This window comes from Nothoprocta perdicaria, unplaced genomic scaffold (genome assembly GCF_003342845.1).
Source record: "Nothoprocta perdicaria isolate Ctin4 unplaced genomic scaffold, notPer1 scaffold_87, whole genome shotgun sequence".
In the NCBI taxonomy this organism is placed as follows: Eukaryota; Metazoa; Chordata; class Aves; order Tinamiformes; family Tinamidae; genus Nothoprocta; species Nothoprocta perdicaria.
This window is the reverse complement of record NW_020456165.1, coordinates 554,600-575,559: the sequence shown is the minus strand read 5'-3', so window position 1 is coordinate 575,559 and position 20,960 is coordinate 554,600. Positions and strand designations below refer to the sequence as shown.

Genomic DNA, 20,960 nt, shown 5'->3' with positions numbered 1-20,960 from the left:
ATTAAGGACAGAAAATGCAGCTACCAGAGGGCAGGTCCAAACAAACAACCCCAAAGGAAGCAATTACTTGTATAGTTTGTAGCTAAGCTGTGAAATGCCTTCCCATAAAGTGCTGTGGATGGTAAAACCTTACACAGGCTCAAAAATGAACTGAACAGATTCACTGAAGCAAAATCCATTAAATATGGGGCTATTATATGTGGGCTATTAAATATGACGGCAAGAAATATCTCAGCTGCAAGCTGCTCACAGCTGGGAAAAATTCCGAAAAAAAAAATGTGACCAAATGCTTGATTGTTCTTACACTTCGCCTAGGCAGCTGCTGTTCTGTCACTGTCGGAAAAAAAGGCTAGTAGATCTTCTCTCTCATCCATTATGGCTGTTCTTATTTGTCAGTCAGTGGAAGCTTCTCTCATTTCCTTCTGTATTATTCAGGAAACAGTCACTACAGGTCAAGAATTACATTTGGCATCCGCAAGCCAGATGCTGGGAGCAGCACAAGGTGGATGCAGGTAGTGCCTGCAGCAGCAGAACCCTCCCCAGGGGCACTGGCACCTGCTGCCCAGCTGGTGCCTTAAGCYGATCCCGTTCCCCATGCAGAGCTGTTGGGTCAAAGATCTGAGTGTCTACTGAGAAGTGCACTGTGGAGCAACTCCTACCCTCCAGGAAGTCTATCACTACCTTACCATCGGTGAAAGTCAGAAATGAGTACTTAAACTTGCAGATATTTTTAAAGGGAGAATGTACATGCTTTGGTAGTCCTTTCATTGACCCATTTCCACTGAGTTGGAGAAATGGCCCAAGCTGAAGGGTGGTCAGTCATACTGCTTTGGGATATATAAAGGCACACATGAGAGCAGTAAGGTGCAGTAACAGAAACTCTGACTTACAACTAAAAATCTTCAGCTTCCCCAGTATCTTCCTTAACAGCTCATCACAACAGAGCAGAAACTCTACATAATGGTACCCTGAAAACTTTCTGACTGGCAGCACTGATGCTACTGTGCCCTGCATGAAGGGTGGGATATTCTCTGAAAGGTGTAAGACACCCATGTCTTACATGGTCATCACTTTCTCCATCCATAAATCATATTCAATAAGATGCTTTACATGAGTTATAGCTGAGAGCAAACAATGGCATTTGCCTGTGCCAGCAGTATAATACAAATAGGCAGTTCATTATGTGGTGATAGCTTGGGTATTTTGTAAAACTCAGCTGCACTCTTTCTGCAAAATTCACAGGCAAAATTCTGGAACAAAGAACATCAAGCAAATCTAATTCAGACTTCCAATTCCTGTATTGTATGATATAATTATATTTCACTAAATTACCTTTGCTTCACATGTAGCTACATTTATAATTATTTATTGCCTGACTCAAGGTTAAGTGAAGGAACACCCTCACTGAGATCCTGTTTAAGCCTATATTTTTCACAATGTGCTACACAGGAGACAAAAGATTAATTGCTTTGTATTTCTCCAATGGAGACAGAATTAAAATTGCCATCCAATTCAAACTATTAACACAAAAATCATTCTTAAGCAGCACATCGCGTCTTATAATTTGATACATTTCTCCTCCTTTGCTTCTTCTATGAAGTGATACTTGGTACCCTGGAAAAAAAGAAATTGATTTGTGAAGATTCCTTTGCTGGCCCTGTAAAAATCCAACCTTTTGCACTCCTACAGAGTCAATACTTGATGAAAGGGAGCTCTCCAAAATGACCAAACCAAAAATTCAATAATGTTAAGCAGATGCTGTTGAAGACATTCTGTTTTATCAGCATGCTACTTGGAAGCCCGGAGGACAGTGATGAAGCATATAATAAATTGTTTTGATAACACAGGCTGACAAAAAGAGCAAAGGTACATATAGAGCCTAAATATTTGCTTGTTCAGAAATGGCTGTTTTAAGTAATGCCTCAGGACTAAGATGTTTCAGAGAGATGCTTTATTTTAGGGTAATTTGTGCTGCCTGATACATTTAGAACTGGATTGGACCAAAGAGARAGACAGATAGAGAGACAGACAGACAGGTAGATAGCCTAAATATTTGCTTGCTCAGAAATGTCTACTTTCTTTAAAGAACACCATTCTGTGGGCTRTGCTGTTTCAGAGAGATGTTTCATTTTAAGGTAATTTCCATTGCCAAGTCATTTTAACCTGGATGGAACCAAACACAGATAACAGAATGCTCTACACATTTCTCCACTTAGACTCATCACAATTAAGAAACATTCACCTGAGACTCAATCCTGCCAAAAAAAAGTAAAAGTTGTAAACCTATAAAAACTGAGCGTGGTAATTGTGGCAAGCCCATAGCAAACTGGGGAGCAACAGGCTACTTATGGGCCTTGATTGTATAAGCAAATGTAAAGTAAAACAAAAATCAAGGTGATGAGAAACTGAAACACATTCTCAAATATCAATTATTCTAAACAGTAATATTTAGGAAAACACATATAAGAATGTTGCTTATATGATCCCAAAAGCTACTAATCATTTTCTGCACTCAACAGGAGCTTTGGGTGGTCAAAAATTGTGACAGGCTGAAAGGTTAGAATAGGAAAAGGGATGCAAGCCCCATGTTTAACTTCAGGAGGGTGTTCTGGGAAGTAGAAGACTGTATGAAAACAATTGCAAATTATTCTACGTCTGCTACSTAAGTAGTGGCCTGCAGAGTTTGAAGAAGCATTTTGGGGAATGAGTGAGTGAAAGTTACCATAATAAAAGCAGTYGTTTTCTTTCTCTGACTTATTTGAATTATTTTGAGAGTGTTTCAGAGATGGATAACAGTTCTAAAGGGGCCACCAAGGTGGCTACCTTAATTCTGGATGGAACCTCTGTGCTGTGCTTCAGAGAAGAAAAATAAAATTCCTTTCTATTTACACACACACACACACACACACATACACATAATGTTTATGTCTGTACATAAACAAAAGCAAAAAGAGAAGTTCTGAATCTGAATCTCTATTTAGCCCAGGCTGGAGTAAATTAAGGTAAAATGACTTGCATTTATGAGTAGGTCTTAAGACTGTCAGCAGAGGCTGAGTAAAGAATCACCGCTTTCCATTCTCAATCCACATCCTATTAGCCACGAGGGAATCCTCACCAGAGCCTGCAGCAAGACAACCTGTGTTTATCCTTATCGTTCATAATGATAAATGCCAGCGCTACCCACTGGAAGCGAAACCTCAGCAGGGACTATGCATCACTAGCAATAACAGAAATAATCAAGCTGTTGTTAAAGCCAGACACTCAGACAGCAAATTCAATTTTTTTTTTTATGTTGTGTCCAATAACAGTGACAGCTCCCAGCCACCAGGCATTGCAATTAGCTCATGTTGGAGGAATGCGATCTGCTCCRGTGCGTAATGAGCAAACTGCACAGGAGACCTGGAGACCTGGTCCCAGGGAAGAGGGAAAGAACAATTTGGAGAGGTTTTAGATATCCCTGCTTGTTGCTAAGGAAACCAGCTCCTTTGTTGGGAATTTTCTGAAAGGCTGCTTCATTTGGCAGAAAAGCCTTAGATTTCCTGCCTTTTGCAAACATGCAAAATTCAGTGGTGTCAAATCAAAATGAAAACGCCGTTACACTGGGTTTAGGCAAACACAGCAAGTGACCACTACAAAGGCGGAACAAAATTCAAGCAAGTGCCTTTGAGGCTTGTTTGGCCCTGGACAGCCAACCTTTGTGAACTGAGCTCCTCTGCTCAAACAAGGAACGCAGACRGCAGCTCTGCTTCAGCCTGCCGGTCAGCCCATGGGGACATGTGTTTCTTCTGCAGTTTCCCAATCTAAATAAACACTCTGTTACATTTTACAATTGCAAGATGTGCTTACATTCTCAAATCTTCAATTCAGAGCAAACATAAGGCAAAAGCCTCCCCTTCTCTCTTTGCTGTAGAGCACCAGTGCACATTTTGAGCATTTCTTTGATTATTAGGCTAGACCCTAAAGCCTGGCTAAAATTCTTCACCCCTTACATRGTCTCATCAATGAAACTTTCCACAGATAACTGAGCACTATCATGTAGAATTCTGCCTCTTAGGAGCAGCAGGGCTGCAATGGTACTGGAGATCTGACCCTCTGCCACTCCATTGTAGCCCTTCTGCCATTTCTGTCAATCATGGCCCTCCACTAGTTCCAGCAATGGGAAGGAAGGTTTTGAGAAAGAATAATATAAAATAATAAAAGAATAAAATAAAACCTGTCGTTCCTCTAAAGGGCTTACAACATAAACCGCTCAATTATTCAGTGCTGGAAAATTCCACTGAAAGAGGTTGGAGCATTGATCCAATAGAGAATTAGCAATAATGATGATGCATCACTCTCTTGGTAAAGAAGAGACAGAAATAACAAAGATTCCCTATAGATATAGCTCAACRCTTTAAAGTGTTCCCTACTTCTTAATGTAGCCTCTGCAGGGGATATTTTAAAAATCCATCCAATGCACAATGCTGTTGGAAATGCTTCTCTGCTTATTAATGTACATTAACTGACATGAGATTAACACACACTAATTCATTTAAAAATACTCTACTGTGAAATACTAGAAATACTGTCAGAAATGTTGTAGATTGTAATTGGTACTAGGGAAGTTGAAAGCTTAAGAAAAAAAAAACAAAAAATACTCATCTTAAGGCTCTTGCAGTCTACCAGAGTTTCTTTTTTCCCCCCTACTCAATATTTGCTCTTTCCTGGCACGAATGCTGAATAATTCAACTAGACACTTGAAAAAGAATAAAGCCTTTCAATAAAAATGATTTTGCTTCTTAATTTTCAAAATGAAGTGTGCTGCAAGGCATGTGGTGGTACTAATTTTGCTATCAATTCAAATTACAGATATTCTGTAAAGTTGAGTATTTGTTGAGTGTTGGTGCAGTATTCTTAATGTGAGAAGGACAAAATGATTTAGCGCTTTTTAAGACCAGAAATTTCAAAACTTTTAAGCTGCAGTGCTGGCTCTCCCAGGGAGCGACTGAAAATCTTCAATGCAGCATTCCTTTTATTAGCCTCCTGCTGCTCACTAGAGCCCGACAAAGTCTACCGCTTGAGGTGTAATTCTACAAAAGGCCTAATTGCCATAATACCAAACCTTTCTGTGCCTTCTAGATGCTCGGTTCTTGACTTTCAAAGGCTGAGRGAGCTGGGCCTGYTCAGCCTGGAGAAGAGGAGGCTGAGGGGGGACCTGATCAGYGTSTATAAATACCTCAAGGGAGGCAGTGAGGAGGAGGGGGGCGGCCTCTTTTCAGTGGTGGACAGTGACAGGACTAGAGGAAATGGCTTCAAACTGAAGCATCGGAAGTTCCACRGGAACTTAAGGAAGCATTTCTTCACTGTGMGGGTGACAAAGCACTGGAACAGGCTGCCCAGAGAGGTTGTGGAGTCTCCTTCTTTGGAGATCTTTAAAACCCGCTTGGATGCAGCCCTGTGCCACGTGCTCTAGGTGACCCTGTGYGAGCAGGGGGGTTGGACTCGATGACCTCTGAGGTCCCTTCCAACCTTGGGCATTCTGTGATTCTATGATTCTATGACTGAAATTCAAAAATCCAAGTGAATAAGTGACTCGTCCTACAGTCACAGAGGAATAAAATCCCCAAAGAGCGAAACATGAAGCAGAAGGCTGCCCACTGGTGAACTGGTAGAAAACCCTGAGGAGATGCATGGATTTTGGAATTCAGCTCAATCGCACATTGTATAAAATAGTGAAATACAATACAGAAAGCCTGAAACTTGAAGAAAAAAAAAATAAAAAAGAAAACCTCCACCAAGTGTCATCAGAACTAAGCCAGTTTCCTGCTTTTTTGTCCTTTTTGGCTCACTGAATTCTCAATTCCTTCAGAATCAGCCTGGTGATCATTTCTCAGGCAGTGAACAACATGGGGTAAGAACCTCTTGGCTAAAAGCACCCAGACTTCCAGGAATGTCATGGGAACATCTAAACGTGAACCAAATCATAAAAATATGTTTAAAAAAGGAAGGCGCCTCCTTTTCTTCCACTTGCAATTTAAGAAAAAGCAGGACAATCCTGGAGTCCAATTCCTTAGGTTTGCTGCAGATTTCCATAGGTTTCCATAGGATGCAGGTTTCCATAATATACCTGCCAGAACACATCTCTAAGGCAGCTAGCAGGAAGAGTGCGTAGCTTTGGCTTACAAAGAGTCTTAGTCTAAGATTTAGACTGTAGTCTAGGATTTAGACTAAGACTAAGTCTAAGTTTTGGCTTATAAACAGTGTTAGTGCTGTTAAAATGGAAGCATTTGTAGGCACAATCAGAGAGCTTCAAGTTTCTGGGCAGCTTAAACATAAAATACTGAGATGAAAACTAGTACCATCTATATAGATACCATCAGGATCACAATTTTGGACTTAGTTCTTTTGGTCCAACTGCTATTAACTCTTTTTTGATCCAGCTCTACCATTTCATAACATGCTATGAAGTTTCAAAATCTTACATTAATATTAATGAATGTTGCACTACACCTAGGTGACTAAAACAGTAGGGCTGTAACCATTCTGTTTCTTCCTAGATACGGTAACAATAGGAGACATCCATCCTGGGGTGTTTAAGGAGAAGCAGTATCTGCTTGGAAAAAAAAAAATTAAAAAAACCCAAAACATCTGTATGATGCTGACTAACAAGCATAGATGGGCACCTTAAGTTCAAATCTGCTTCAATAGTGCGGTGGGCAATTACTGCTGTAGAACTAATTTCTTTTTAGATAATTAGATACTTACCACATTGAAAATGCCTTTGTTTATGTAAGCACAAAAAACAWAGATGTAAGTATGCAAATAAATCACATATCAAGAGATCTTGTCAGGCTTCTAATTAAGGTAGAAAGCTGCATTCTTTCTTTATAAGTTTCTATAATGATCATGATAGCAAACCAATTTTTTTAAATGCTGCATACTTCCCTTCGCCCGATGCTTTTTTCCTCTCAGTATCAGTTTATAGTGACAAGTGCTTTCAACGGGCAAAGAGGATGAAAGGGGTTTGAAGATAATACTCATAAATTATGCTGACACCTAAATGATTAAATTAGGCAAAAAATCCCTATTTCATTGTCAATTGGCTCTGATTTCTTGTTAAACAAATTTATGGACTCTATTAAGGTACATTTCGTCTTTGCTTAAAATCTGTTTCAGAGACACATTAAAGAGACTATTATCCCTTTTTCCTTCCTGGAAGCTATAAAAGCTAATAATGAAGTGTCCCGTCAGAAAATTTACCCTTCCTCTGAGACAAACATTTGCACTTATTATACACTTATTATGAATGGACTCATTAAATCCAGTGTTCAGATAAATATTTTCCTTCCTTTTAACAAAGGTGCTACTGTACCTAATTGTTCTACTTTTAGCAAAAAGTAGAGATTTCCTATGCAATCTAACGCTACTTGAACACTGAAATAAATCACAATGGCAATGCTTGCTGGTTCCCAAATGTACAAAAAATCCAAAAATCATTACATTCACTGCTGAAATTGCAGGCCATCCATTTATGCCCAATACCATCTTAATCTCTCTGTATATATTTCAGTGCAAACCTGTGTCTGGAAGATATTTCAGCTTAACATTATAGTTCCTAGCTTTAATTCTCTCAAAAGATTATCTTCATTTCTGATATAAAACAATGCTATAAAATTATTTTTATTCTTAGAACTGTATGTTAAACCAAGTTAATTGCCTTTTAGARTGATAGTCTAGAGGACAGAGAAAGAGGAATCTAAACTTTGTTTTATCCACAAAAATTCTAACGCGCTCTGAAATTATCTGGAACATGTGAAAGAAACATGCAGGAATGAATCAAAGTAGAAAATTCAATCAGTTTGTTCCACTTTCTTCACCTGTTAATGGCAATAAGGGCAGTTACATATCTTAAACTAATAATCATGTACTTACCCAGTTCATGTTTAGGAGGTATACTTAAAATTCCTCTAAATACAGCATTATTATTATTATGAAAATAAATACAGACATGCAGGTATAAAATACCCCGTTTCTTCCACTGAGGTAAGATACAAATCATTACTGATTTCTCATCAATACTTGTCTTTCTCTTTCTTTTTTTTCCTGTGAAACACAATAACTAGGATCAAAAGCCTTCAAACTATCAACACAGTTAACTACCGAAGAATAAAATACTCACTGATGATGTTAGAGGTGCAATTTATAGAGTATAGTTAGATGAGAATAGAGAAATTACATTTAATTTTGTGCGGTTATGAAAGCAGAGATTCCATAGTATTTTATGGATCATCTGCTATACTGTGCAGAAATGAATAATAGCAACCTTATAAAAGAAATAGATTGTAAAATGAGCATATCATTTTTGAGAACAGACATCTGGAAATGTGCTAGTTAACTGCAATGTGCTCTGTGTGCTCTGTGTGTTGGCTGTTGCGTTGGCTTGGCCCCGCTCAGCCAAAAACCTTGGCATTTCACASGATCGGACACCAGACCACTGCGGAAAGAAGGGGGGTCATAAGGAAGAGCAACAGTGATAAGCGTCTGAATGAATCTAAAGTATTCCTGTGGGGAGACTGTACTAGAACTCCATTAAACATTGTATTTTGGCTTGGTTCTGAATAGAAGCAAAAGTAATTCAAATGGAAAAAAAGGTATCTACAAATCTTTAGGGTCAACCTTTTTTGTAACAGGCAGAAGCCAGAAATGGGTCACTCGCATTCTCTTCTCGTGCAAGGCAGCTCTCTTAAAAATAAACAAACACACCAAAAGCCCRCATCCTTCTCTCCAAATGATCTATTGCTGTCAGACTCTAATCTAATTTGAGGTGATCTCATCTTTTCTTTTTTTTCTGCCTGGAGCCATTTTAACTTAATATTGCTCTCTTTCCAGAACCATGAGAGAATACAGACTCCCACAGCCATTACAGATGCTCTACTGACATTTTACTTTAGCTGTTTGCTGCAAAGTCATCAATATCATTCCACTCATGAAAAGACCTTTTCTAAGAAAAATGAGAACAAATCACTGGCATTAAATCAAACTTTGACYTCTGCTGCCCAAAGTGGGCAAACTCCAAAGTCTGAGCTTGCTGGAGCTCTCAAAACTCCAACGAGCAGGCAAGCGTCCTTATTTTAATAAAGCGTTTTCTGAGCTTTAGGCTTGCACTGCCTGCCCCTTCATCGTGCTGCACTGGCTGTTCTTGGGAGGCACCGACACTCGGATCCCATGGGTTGGCCTCTGCTGTGGCTGCTTCGCTCGGAGGAGGCAGCCTTGGTGGGTCTTCAGAAAAACMATTTCAGAGAACATCTTTTCATCTCATTCACATCTGTTCCCTGTTCCTTAGTCCCAACTTTCTTGGCCTTGCTCTATTCTACTGTTGCTATTCTACTTTATGTCTTTATTTTCTTGTCCCTAGCTACCCATGGGCACGGAAGCCCATTCCGCTTATGTGCTAATCTGAAGCATGGTGCCCAGTCTGCATTGGAAGGGAAACCACAATTTGAAATATTTGCCTTTTCATCGCTATTTTCCATCAGATATAAACTTCTAAAAAGGTTTACGAGAGATGTTTTAACCTGGCTTCCGAAGGAAAGATTTGTCTGATTACACTGCCAGATTTCCTCAAATAACCAGACCTCAAAGCAACTTTCTGAGCTCGCTGTCTAATTTCTGTCGAGTCTGAAGGAGARATGGAAGCTGCGAAGATCTGATGTTTCTAAAGCTCTGTGAAAATCAGCAACTTGAAAGAGGAAAGATGCTCCCCAGTTCATTTCCCGCACAGTCAGAAGGCTGACGCACAAGCTAACAGTTATTTGCTCTGTTTAGCTGCTGCTAAGCAATCAAGGGCAATGCCAAAATGCTGTCCCCTGTTCTGTGAGCAAGCATGGGAGGCAGCTGAGAGCATGCGAGAAAAACGGTGCCSGAAGAGAGGCAGATTTTGCAGGTGGGCTGATGCCATGGGGCTCCTGCAGAGCATACGCCTGGTAGGAGGCTGTTGGGAGTGTGTGAAGGGAAGATAAACAGATGCATCAACGCAGGACACTGGAACACCTAAAGCCAGGCTGACACTGTTGAGCGAATAATCTGTTTTCTGGGAGACTCAGCGTGCTCAAGAAACCCTGTGCAGTACATCTATAACATAAATGCTTTTCCATATGTTAATTTCTTTTTTATTTTAGCATAAGTTGCATGACATTTTAGAAAGCTTATTACTTTCCAACTGCCAAGGGATAGAGTGGAACATAGCTAATTAGAATGATCAGTCCATACCCTTTTAGTGACTGATTCTGAGCACAAATATCACTTAAAGCWCTAATGCACCCAAGGTACTCCTGACACTTTCTAATTCTTTTAGACACTGAAGTCAATAGCATGACAAGTCTCTGTATTATTTCAGCTAAAACAGAATTTCAGTTCCCAGCATCTTTGTCCTGGGCCTGCCTGAAGACTCAGTGTGATACCAATCTCCGGGGCTTTGGTCTATTTAGGGAATTAAGGGCAAACATGAGGAGTTACAGGAGCAGAGGAATYGTAACTCACTGTGGACTTGGGCTGTGACCAGCTTTCCCTGCTCACAAGGGATATTTTCCTGTATCTTCTTGGCACATCTATTAGACACTCACAGAAATAACCCTGTAGAAAGCTGCATCAGAGCCTACAGAAACAAGCTACCCTGAAGAATTTACTCTTCCTAAGATTCAAAAATAGCTAAACCTTTAAAATCATCACAGCAGGAAGCCTAAACTGTAGYCACAGTGTTTTCATTTTTAAATAAGAGATAACAATAATGTTTCCAACTGAAAAGGAAACTGAAAGAGCAAAGTTCAATAAAATAATGATGTTCTAGAGATTTTAGACAAATTCCCTGATTCACATTTTCTATACATTTAAGAAAAATGGTGCAATAAACATAGAAACAAAACTAATATTTGTATTTGTGTTGCCTGTACTCAAACATAACAGCTACTGGACTGCAGTATATCTTTACAACTAGGATTTCCTCAAGATCAAATAGCTGAATTTTCTCCAGAAACATTGCTTGAGTATTGCAAGATGTCTCTTGTGCACTTTATTTACCATAATTTCCACATTATGGATGTACCATTAAGCTGATAAGGATGATTTTATAACAATACAGTAGATCTAGATAATGTCATATAATTTGATTTGCGCCTAGGTTTAAAGATCCACTATGTACAGATAATAAATATGGTACCAGACTTTCAGACAGGAGAAATTAGAAGTGACAAGTGACCTTTGTGCAATATTTCATCTCCCTCCCTCTCTCTCAGGAACATATAAATACCAAATTATGAAATCAGACACAGGTAGCCACCACCAATACTAACCAAAGCAACCCCAATTCTATTATAATATAGAACAACTTATGTAGATAGACAGATAGATATAAAATAATAGTCAATTGCTGGGATCTAGCTGTGTTTACTCCGTCTTTGTTTGCCTGAATGCCTGAGAGAGCATGAACAAAATTGCCCGCAGCCACATTACAGAGACAGGCTGATGGGCTGGATGACCCTGTAGCTCCTGTTGACATCTCGTGCCTGTGCTCTTGACTTGTATCTTAAAAGGCTTGCATACCATTGCCTTTGCAGAGAACCTGCTTGCCCGTTCCAAACAGCAATGGRCAAGCTGTGCAATAACTGACAGAAAGATGGAAGCCTCAGCTGACCTGGCATATTTGTAATTGCAAATCCTACCGGAGAACCACCCCACTTCTTGGAGCTGCCATCTACTATCCATCTGAGACACGGTATGAGGAAAGGCGTGAGCCGAAGGGACAGACGATCAGCGATGCAAACACACACACACAGATCCCCCGATCCAGAAAAGCTCTTTATTCACTCGAGCACCGAGGAGCCTTTCACACGTGCCGCCCCCGGCCCAGCCCGGCTCTGCCCAAGCGGCCCTTACTCTGCGCCAATGGAGAGGGATGTGACACAGCAGGAAAAGAGACCGGTTCACTGTGAGACCTGCTACTCACTCTCTTACAGTGTAACGGCCCCCCTTCCAGCCGCCCATCGCTGCAGGGAGCAAGTCCGGCTGGGGGCCGCACCGAGCACCTCCCCACTCACTGCCGTCACCAACACTAGCTTGGACAACAGGAGGAGGTCTCCACCAGGAAYGTCACCACATGAAGGCAGGACCAGCTGGTTCGGCATCACTGCTAACCCTTCAGCTGTGTAAAATCAAAACATTCCCACCACTGATTTCTTGGTTTACAAGCGTTGAAGGAGTTTACTTGGTGAAAGACACTGCAACTTTAATGTGACATAGAGGTGCTCACACTAGTTCTCTATGTGACCTCACATTTGGGAGTACTGACACAGTGAGGACACTGCACTGTGTACAAAACCAGAGTGGTGAAGAACGTTTTCTCCATTTTTCCACAGCCTGACATCTCCAAGCATGGGACTTGTTGGTTTGCAATTGTCAACGTGTTTTAGATCAAAAAAGCAACTATCTTTCTCCTTAACTATTCAAGCTCAAAATTAAAACACAACCAGTAGGTTTCATCAGYAAAGGCAATGTGAGCAGCTGAAGAAATGAGTAACAGATGGAAATACCTGCTTGCTGTGCAGTCTGTGGTATTTGTTGACTCCGCTGCGCACTGTACTGAACTGAGGCAATGGGTCTGTACTGCTGAGTTGTTGAGGTAGGGTACTGACCAGATGTGTAGTAATACACTGGCATCTGTGAAGAGAGACATCAACTAACTACATAGTCTAAAACCCAAAGATTTGTATTTATGTATAGATAGATAAAAGAAAAAAAAAAAACAAAACAAAGCAAAAACAGAAATAAAGCAGGAGTAAAGTGAAAATAAAAATAAAATAAAAAACAACTTGGTAACAATAATCAAAAAGCACATATTTGGACTGTGTCTTTTCYGGTACTGTTGCTTGTTTTCAGTTTTGACAGCAAAATGACTGTCAGTACCCCAAATTCACAGCAGACACAGATGGTCCTGTGGGGCAGCATGGTTATAGCACAGAATAGCATGGAGTAAAACTAGGTTTCTTACCTATATAAGAAAGAGGAAAACACGGAATGCAAATGTCTATATACTTGTAAGAAGCTATTTCTAAATTCTCACTTTAATGTACAGATACATCTTTACATGAACATTACACCGTAACACTTCTCGCACATGGTATGAACATATTACAGTTCTAAAACAAAATCACAGTCATCTTCTGGCAGGAGCTGAAGGTCATTAAGTTGAGTCATTAAGTTTTGTTCGCTGGGCTTTTTTTCTCTTATTATTAATAATAATTATTATTATAGAAGAGTATATACTATAGCCCCTTATCACATACACGAACATGGAAGTTTGAGGGTGACCGAAACTGAGGATTCTTCCTATACATGCTTTATTACCATTACTGAGACATTAAAGCTAAAKAGATTTCAACTGACCCTTAACAAGTTCAAAGCACTCAAAATTTTTCATTTTCAGCTGCACTGATTCYGCAGGCAGCTAACAGAATTTGGCAGCACATGGTATCAGCAAACTGTAGAGGGACACAGTTGAAGTAATGTTTTTAAAGAATGTTGCTCTGTCAGCAGGTCCTAAATCAGTCAGCATTTCTTTGTAAATAATACAATAATATTTTTCTTCATGTGTAGCATTTAGTCTACTTAGACATATGCACAAAATCACATAAAATGTTGTATTTGATTACCCACAAAGGAAAGTCTTACTGAATTAAAGGTAACTGCAACCATTTGTATGCAAGCAGAACATCATGACACACACATCTGAAATTCTCCTGTACACAAGATCATACACATGGGTATAAAGAAATGAATGAGAAGGCAGTATGAAAGGTGACTTTGCTAAAAAGAAGACTGYTGAAATTGAGGAATGAAGAATCAGAATTAGCAAAACTGGACTAGATATTGCCCATAAAGTGAAAACCCCCAGAAGACAAAGAACTATCACTCAGTACCAACTGTCAGTCAAGAGGCTGAATACTAATTTATTATTCAAGGCCTATCATCTTTCTCTTACATCGATGCAAATACCAGAAAGACTGGAAAATATTTTAAAAGATCCCCTTTCCGACAATACCTATATGCCTCATACAAAGCACACAAAAAGCACGATGAATAATTTGTTTCTAAGGAGAGAAAAATTTTTAAGAAAGTTTACTTAGAAATTTAGGGTATAAAACTATGGCTTAAATATCACAGTAACATAAAAGAGGGATTGCATGAACTTAGTGACATAAATTGATCTTGTGTAAAACTGACTGCGACTGGGTTTCCTATGATAGTGACTCCACAACCAGAGACCTAAGAGAGATGAGAGGGTTCAGCCTAAGCCAGAGAACAGCTGGTCCTGTCTTGGAGCAGGGGAACAGACTACATTTCTCTCAAGTATTCTTCCTTACAATCTTCAAACTAAAGAATATTAAATTCCTGTGGGACCGCTCTCATTTCACCTGTCCGTAGCTTAATCTCACATGGCACATTTAAATGTATTTGATTTATCCTCAGCTTCCTTGTTTTCCTTGCTAGACAAACCCCTACGTATTTGGAAATACATAAGCATAAGAGAACAATATGAATTGTTGAATTGAATTGAATTGAATGAAACCTAAACTAAGGTTTGTACTCAATCAAGTTTAGCTCAAAATACACACACATGCATTGGAACTTTTTAGTAACTAGTTTATTAAGAGCATTTGTAAACAAGTGTTTATCTGATTTTATCACACTTGATCTACACTTAGTCACAAGGTTTTCTCTCTTTCTTTCATCTTCTAAATTCACTGGAACAAAATACATTTGTTAGATAGTCCATCTAGCAGCTTATCAGACTGCAATCTATCAGCCTGAAAAATGTCCTTAGCAGTAGGAGTATTAGGTAGAAAATCATTTAATTTAGAATGATTAATGGATGAATTTGCTAGCAGTTGTGTGCACATGACTTCCAAAGCGATTCTTTTAAGAGATCAGACAATAAAAGAATGGCTTGGTGTAACATATAGACATAGATAAAATAGATCTTTAGTGGTTGAGGTGTCTGGAAGGATCTACTTTCATTTATCTGCAGCATATCTTTATTCCAGTAGCTGAAATGTGCTATTTGCCCTTTCTGATATTACCTTAGTGAACAGGGAAATTAGAAGGATCAGAGATAAGAAACAGCGCTTACATCATCTGCTCTAACTCTCTTGAGTTTTTCAGTTCCTCATTACATCTGTGTTGGTTATTAATCCTTTGCTTACATGCTCTTCAACAACAAAAAAAGCCAATGCATTTCTGTAGCAGTCTACTGAAATACCAGATTAGATTTGAATTACTTTCCCATATGAATGCACAGTGTAACCTAGGACCTTTTGCTAATGTAACATATTTTATAAACGGAACTAGATTTTTTCCCGCTACCCTAACAAGCATGTCAGCATAGCTATATGGTTATACTAACTAAACAACCTTCTGAGACCGTAAGTATATGCCACCTTCCTTAAAGGCATATACTTCTTGATGTTAATCTTTCACACAGCGCAAAATGACCTCATTTCAATATTTATCCTAAAAAATATCTAACAGATAAACCTTTTCTCTGAGATATTCTTATTTTGAAGATAAATCTCTTCTTTGGAGGCTGACCACTCCAACCCTCTTGTAAGTTTTTCTCTTGTATACAGCATTTGATTTATTTTAAACAGAAGTGGGGACATCACTTTGAGATGCTTATAAAATGGTGTGAATTGGTACTACATTTTCCTCCTTCTGTGTGCTTTGACTCTAGTGACGGGCAGAGGCTCAATACAGCACTTGCTTTTGGTTTCTTTCTGTCCATACACAAATCCATTATCATTCTCCAATACCTTCCCTTAAGTTTGCAGGTATGCTGCTTATTTCCTCATAGAAGGAATACGACTTCAACCCATCTTTCAGATTCATTTTATTTTCCTAACATATTTCCCTATCAATTTACAGTTTTCTTCTTTCGTGAGGTAAGAAAACTAAAAAAAAGGGTCCTCTCACCACTTCTTAGACAAATCGCTTTAAATCAGCCTGTTTCTGCTTTTGATACAGTGTGGGAGAGGAAAYGCTGGAGAGCAGTTGTAGAAATCTATTTAACTGAACTTCAGTACACGAGTTAATAATTTAATGTAGTACTTTYGGGTTTGCAGATTTGCAGTGCTTTGCTTGCTCCTTTTCTCACCTCCCAGAGGAAGCATTCCTACTCACAGGGCCTCTTCCCAAATTTTTATTGCTCTGGGATTTTCCTACAGCATGCAGGGCCCCAGAGCCAAACTTTGTCAGCAAATATATATATATATTGAATATATATATATATATATAGAATATATATATATATATATTCAATATATGGGACCTAATTAGCCATTTGAGTCAAACCTCTTTTTTACTGGCATAAATTCACTAGTAACTTCTAAGATACAAGAGTGCTTTTACACTGATTGCATTGCATTGATTATTACATCATACAGTATTCTGTATGCACTAAGTTTTTATAAAAGAAATACCCTGTCTGTGGTGCATGTGCTACAAGCAGTACACAGGCTACTGTGCTTAATTTTAGGGCTGAATGAATTAAAACTTGAAATGTAGATGACTTCTGTGTATGCATATGYAGACACAAAGAGCTAGCCCTCCCAACAGACTAAAGCTGCTGCTCTTTCATGATATATGGATAAGGGCAACAGCCATTGTAACAAGGACGATTGCAGATTTTCAGTAAGAAGTGCCAAGGCAAAAATAGCAGGGTTTAAACTAATTTGACCTTAAAAAATAGGTGAGAACTTCTTTTAAATTATTTTTCAAGTATTTTCTTCTAAAGGATAAAATGTAAACAGGAAGAATACTATTACTATTTAAGAGTAGAGTTTAAATGAAATTATCTATAATTAGATAAAGGAATTTGGCCTTTTAAAGTGTATGCCTTGAAAATGGGCCAGAAAGTCATCTGTGCATTTTACTTCTTGACAGTAATCACTTTCAATATTCTGTAAAGGTACCCAGGAGACAAGCAGAGATGTTTGGTAGTGAACAGTAAAACATAATCAGTCTTCAAGAAGACAGTAAAAATTACTGATCTGTGACATGTCACATGTTCAAGTCAATTAAATATGATTAACAGCTACCTGCAATGATGTGTATGTTGCTGTTTCGGTGTGTATACGCAGGGAAAAAGGACTCCGGATATTTGCTCGCGCTCCTCCTCCCGTATTTATGTGCAGATGTGTCTTGGAGTATTAACATATGTTCAGAGAATGGTTTGGGGATTGAGAAAGAATTACTGAAATGCRGGAAATCATAGAAGCTTTGCAAATATTGTGCTGCCTAAAAATCTGCTAAGCTTTTCCCCAGAAGAAAAAAATCCATGGAGTTCAGGGGATTTTTTTGCATGCTTTCTGTGATGCTCCAACAAGCCAGCGGGCAGCGGGGCGGCTCGCAGGGAGACTTCTCCTACCTGAGCAGGTGGTGGCTGCTGCACGTAGCCCTGGGGCGGCGGYGGGGGCTGCAGCACTTGCTGGGACACGGGCGGCCCGGAGCCCGCGAAGCCGCCGGCCGGGAGCTGCTGGCTCGGCGAGGCCATGATGTAGCCCGGCTGCTGCGGCGGCTGCTGCAGCATCGGCGACGGGTAGACGGGGCCGGAAGGCGATTCGGGGTTGTCTCCCGACGACTGACGACTTAAGCTCATCTGGTTAAACTGGGTTGTCATGTCATCGCGCTGCGGGGCGAGAAGGCAGCAGGAGATGGTAAACACGGCGTGTGCAGCCGGCGCTCGCGCAAATTAGCAAAGCAAAGTAGGTTCAAACAGAGCAGGAGAGGCGGGCGAAAATGCGCGAGCCCAGMTCATGTAACTGTCGAGTTGTGCAAGGATCGCTACAAAAACAGAGGCAATTAAAAGCAAAAAAATCACTACAAGTGCTGAAGACTTCTAGACTTAAGGTGAATGGCATCACTCAGCACAAAAGCCCATCATTTTGGCTCATAATSTCCCTCCTCCTTTTTGTCTTTTTCTTTTTCCTCTTCTAAATGACAAGTGAACTTTACAGTTTTCAGAAGAAGACATTTTAAATATAAAGGGCATGAAAATAAATGAATATTTCCTCTCCTAAACAYAGCATGCGTCACAGACATACTGGTAATTTCACCTGTGGTTCAAAATGAGGAATTCAGCAGGTTTCAGGTGCAGTCTTTTTTTTTGTTTTTGGACTGTTTTGAAAATCCCAGGTTGGAAACGTAGAGAAGGTTAAAAAAAAAACCCTAAGGCTCCAGCTGATATTTCAAGGCTTTTTATTCAGTAGCTTGTGTGCTAACATGCAGACTGTTGCCCATTCCTTATGCTTCTCATGGATAGTGAACAAACACATTAAAACCCCTTTCAATTAGAACAGCCACATTATTTCTTTAAAGGAACATCTTCTATTGGTTTGACAATTGTTTTAGCTCAGTGACAGCTGATGCCTTCATTCTCCAGAACTATTCGAGCACAGGAAAGTTAAAATAATAAATAAATAAATAAATAAATAAGCAATGCTATATGGAGAGCAAGGCCATGACCTTTTGTTCCACAGAGACTTGCGTTTCTATTCTGTAATCAGATAGCATGGGCAAACATTTTAAACCCTCTTGTCCAGATCTTCAGGTGGTTTAAGAAAGTGTAGCTTTTAACTTAAGAATTTTTCCTACATCTGCATTTAGGCACATGCAGATRTCTTATCTCTTAGTATATTCCTTGCCTGGAAAGGCAAATGACTGCAAACAAGTCAGAGAGAAACTTGACTGGGTCTGAAACACTGATGAAGTTGCCTAATAGGAGCCAAGATCTTTTAAAGGCTAGAGCATATACACTGTGTGCTCAGTGTAATGTACATAAAAATAATAATTCAATACTTGATAAAATCGAGTAASAGAGAATAAAAGTGCTAAATGTTGAAGAACAGTTCCATAAAGATGGTGAGGTTTCCTTATTAAATCCGCCACTGAAAAGCATTCAGCTAGCTATGACTTAYGACTAGAACAGCCCAAGATGTCTGCAATATGCTTTTCAATCGAGTTAGCATTAAGATAGAAAACTTAGGTTCTACACAGAACATATTTTCTTGTTCCTTCAATGGCTCTGTTCATCAGGTATTRGCTGCAAGGACACCTTCAGAATCATTTCTATCTCTTACTATGGCTAGGGGACATCTGTACCTTGAGAAAATCAGTCATGAACAACAAGATTACCAGAGTAAGAAAGAAAATAAGAACGACAACTATCACATAGAGCCTCTTAAAATGTCAGCTTCATTTGATAACTGTATAATCTCAGCTCCATAAGCATCACACCACGTTCAGACTCCAGAAGTGCACTCTATTTTTATTAGACATATCCATTAGTACTTTGCCATGATGCATGGTTTATGACACCTGCAGCTGTTTAACCAGTGCTGTTTCCTATTTTTCAAATGTTTCAGGTTGAGCACGGAATAAATTTAGGCAATGGATTTTGTATACAAATTAAGTAAAGTAAAATAAAATAATGGTTTCTGGATGTCTCTTTTCCAGTGCTTGTGGGCAGAAAAGGGGGATATTAAAATCTAATGTGCACAAATTCATTCTCCCTGCATACGAATTGGCGGAGAGACAGCCTTCTCCTCTAAACACAAAATGTGTTCTGGAGGCTCCACTAACCAATTTAAACACCTTGATCCTAACTTCAGCATCCCAGTCAGATGACTAGTATAAGGGTAAATATTCTTACAAAATTGTAAGAATATTGTCCTTACCAGAAGGGTAGAGGAAAGGGAGATTTGGATAGGACTTTCATGTGAAATGCCCCTCATTTTCCACTTCAGAGCCTCCCCCAACAGGTACAGGCTCTATCTCCCACACCCCACTTCCACCTCATAGAAAGAATACAAAAATCTTTATTACCACAGAAAACTGCTGCGTTGGAGAGACTGGCAGGAGATGCTGGGGAGGATAAGAAACTGCTGGATATTGGACTGACTGAGATGATGGCTGCATTGCCTGGACAGGCTACAAAATAAACACAATGAAAGATAATAAATACAAGACACTTAGAGAAAGATAACAGCAAAAACAAGCACAGGCTCTGTTATTGAGAACAACGGCCCCAAACACTGCTCTGAAAACGCAGGTGAGTCATCACCAGCCATAATACTAAAGGCTGGTTACTGTGATTTTGTCTTCCTTTCAGCCTTATGCCATTCAATTCTTTATTACAGATACGGGCTTRTTTTTGCCAATTTTCATATATTTTGATGCCCAACAGACTAAAATAAAGCCATTGCTACACCTTGGAATTATTGACGTCAGGCAAAGCCAAAACATGATTTTGCACTTAATTKAGAGAGATAAAATTGGAGAAGAGCATATTGTATAAGTTTGTATTTGCATTTTACTGATAATGATTGAGTGTGTTATAGGAAAAGGAGTAACGATTATAAAGCCACTTTGCCAGAAAATCATAGCTGAAAAAAGATTAACAATGAAGAGACTGCAAATTAACAGGGACAGGCCTTTCAGCTTGGAGAATATGTATATGTAAGTGAAAGAAAGGCATTATTACCTCGGAAGAGCTTTACTATTCCTTTCATTTTAGTCTCTCATTTACTTGAGTCTTACACAGGTTTGGTCCCACCTTTTTTTTGTTCTAAAWCCTGCTGAGACCAAGTCAAGAAATGTCAGCCATGAGTCCAAACCCTGTAAAATTCAAGTAACTTCACTGAACTTAAACAGTTTATTGCCAGGGTAACCTTGGATGAAATCGTGCCCAATTATAACCTCCCATAAAATCTACGGCAGAGCTTGGCTGCTCTGCTTATAGATGGGATGTAATATTCTTGCCAGAGTAGTTGTGTTTGCCTGATTTGCCAGAGACCACTCTCTGAGAGGAGGGAGACAAGCTACAAATTGAAATTTGTAGCAGATCCAAATTCTTCTGCCCACACGCTGTTACACTG

At 39.4% G+C, this 20,960-nt stretch overlaps 1 protein-coding gene across 1 annotated transcript in view; it reads right to left on the bottom strand.

The window, feature by feature from the left end:
• ARPP21 (cAMP regulated phosphoprotein 21) overlaps positions 1-20,960 on the bottom strand; it is a 91,817-nt gene that overhangs the window by 23,719 nt on the left and 47,138 nt on the right. Inside the window, exons 15-17 of the mRNA XM_026052310.1 lie at positions 19,909-20,013; positions 17,453-17,713; positions 12,564-12,690 (exon numbers count right to left, since the gene is read on the bottom strand). Coding sequence (XP_025908095.1) covers positions 12,564-12,690; positions 17,453-17,713; positions 19,909-20,013 — 493 coding nt within the window. The remainder of the gene's footprint in view (positions 1-12,563; positions 12,691-17,452; positions 17,714-19,908; positions 20,014-20,960) is intronic.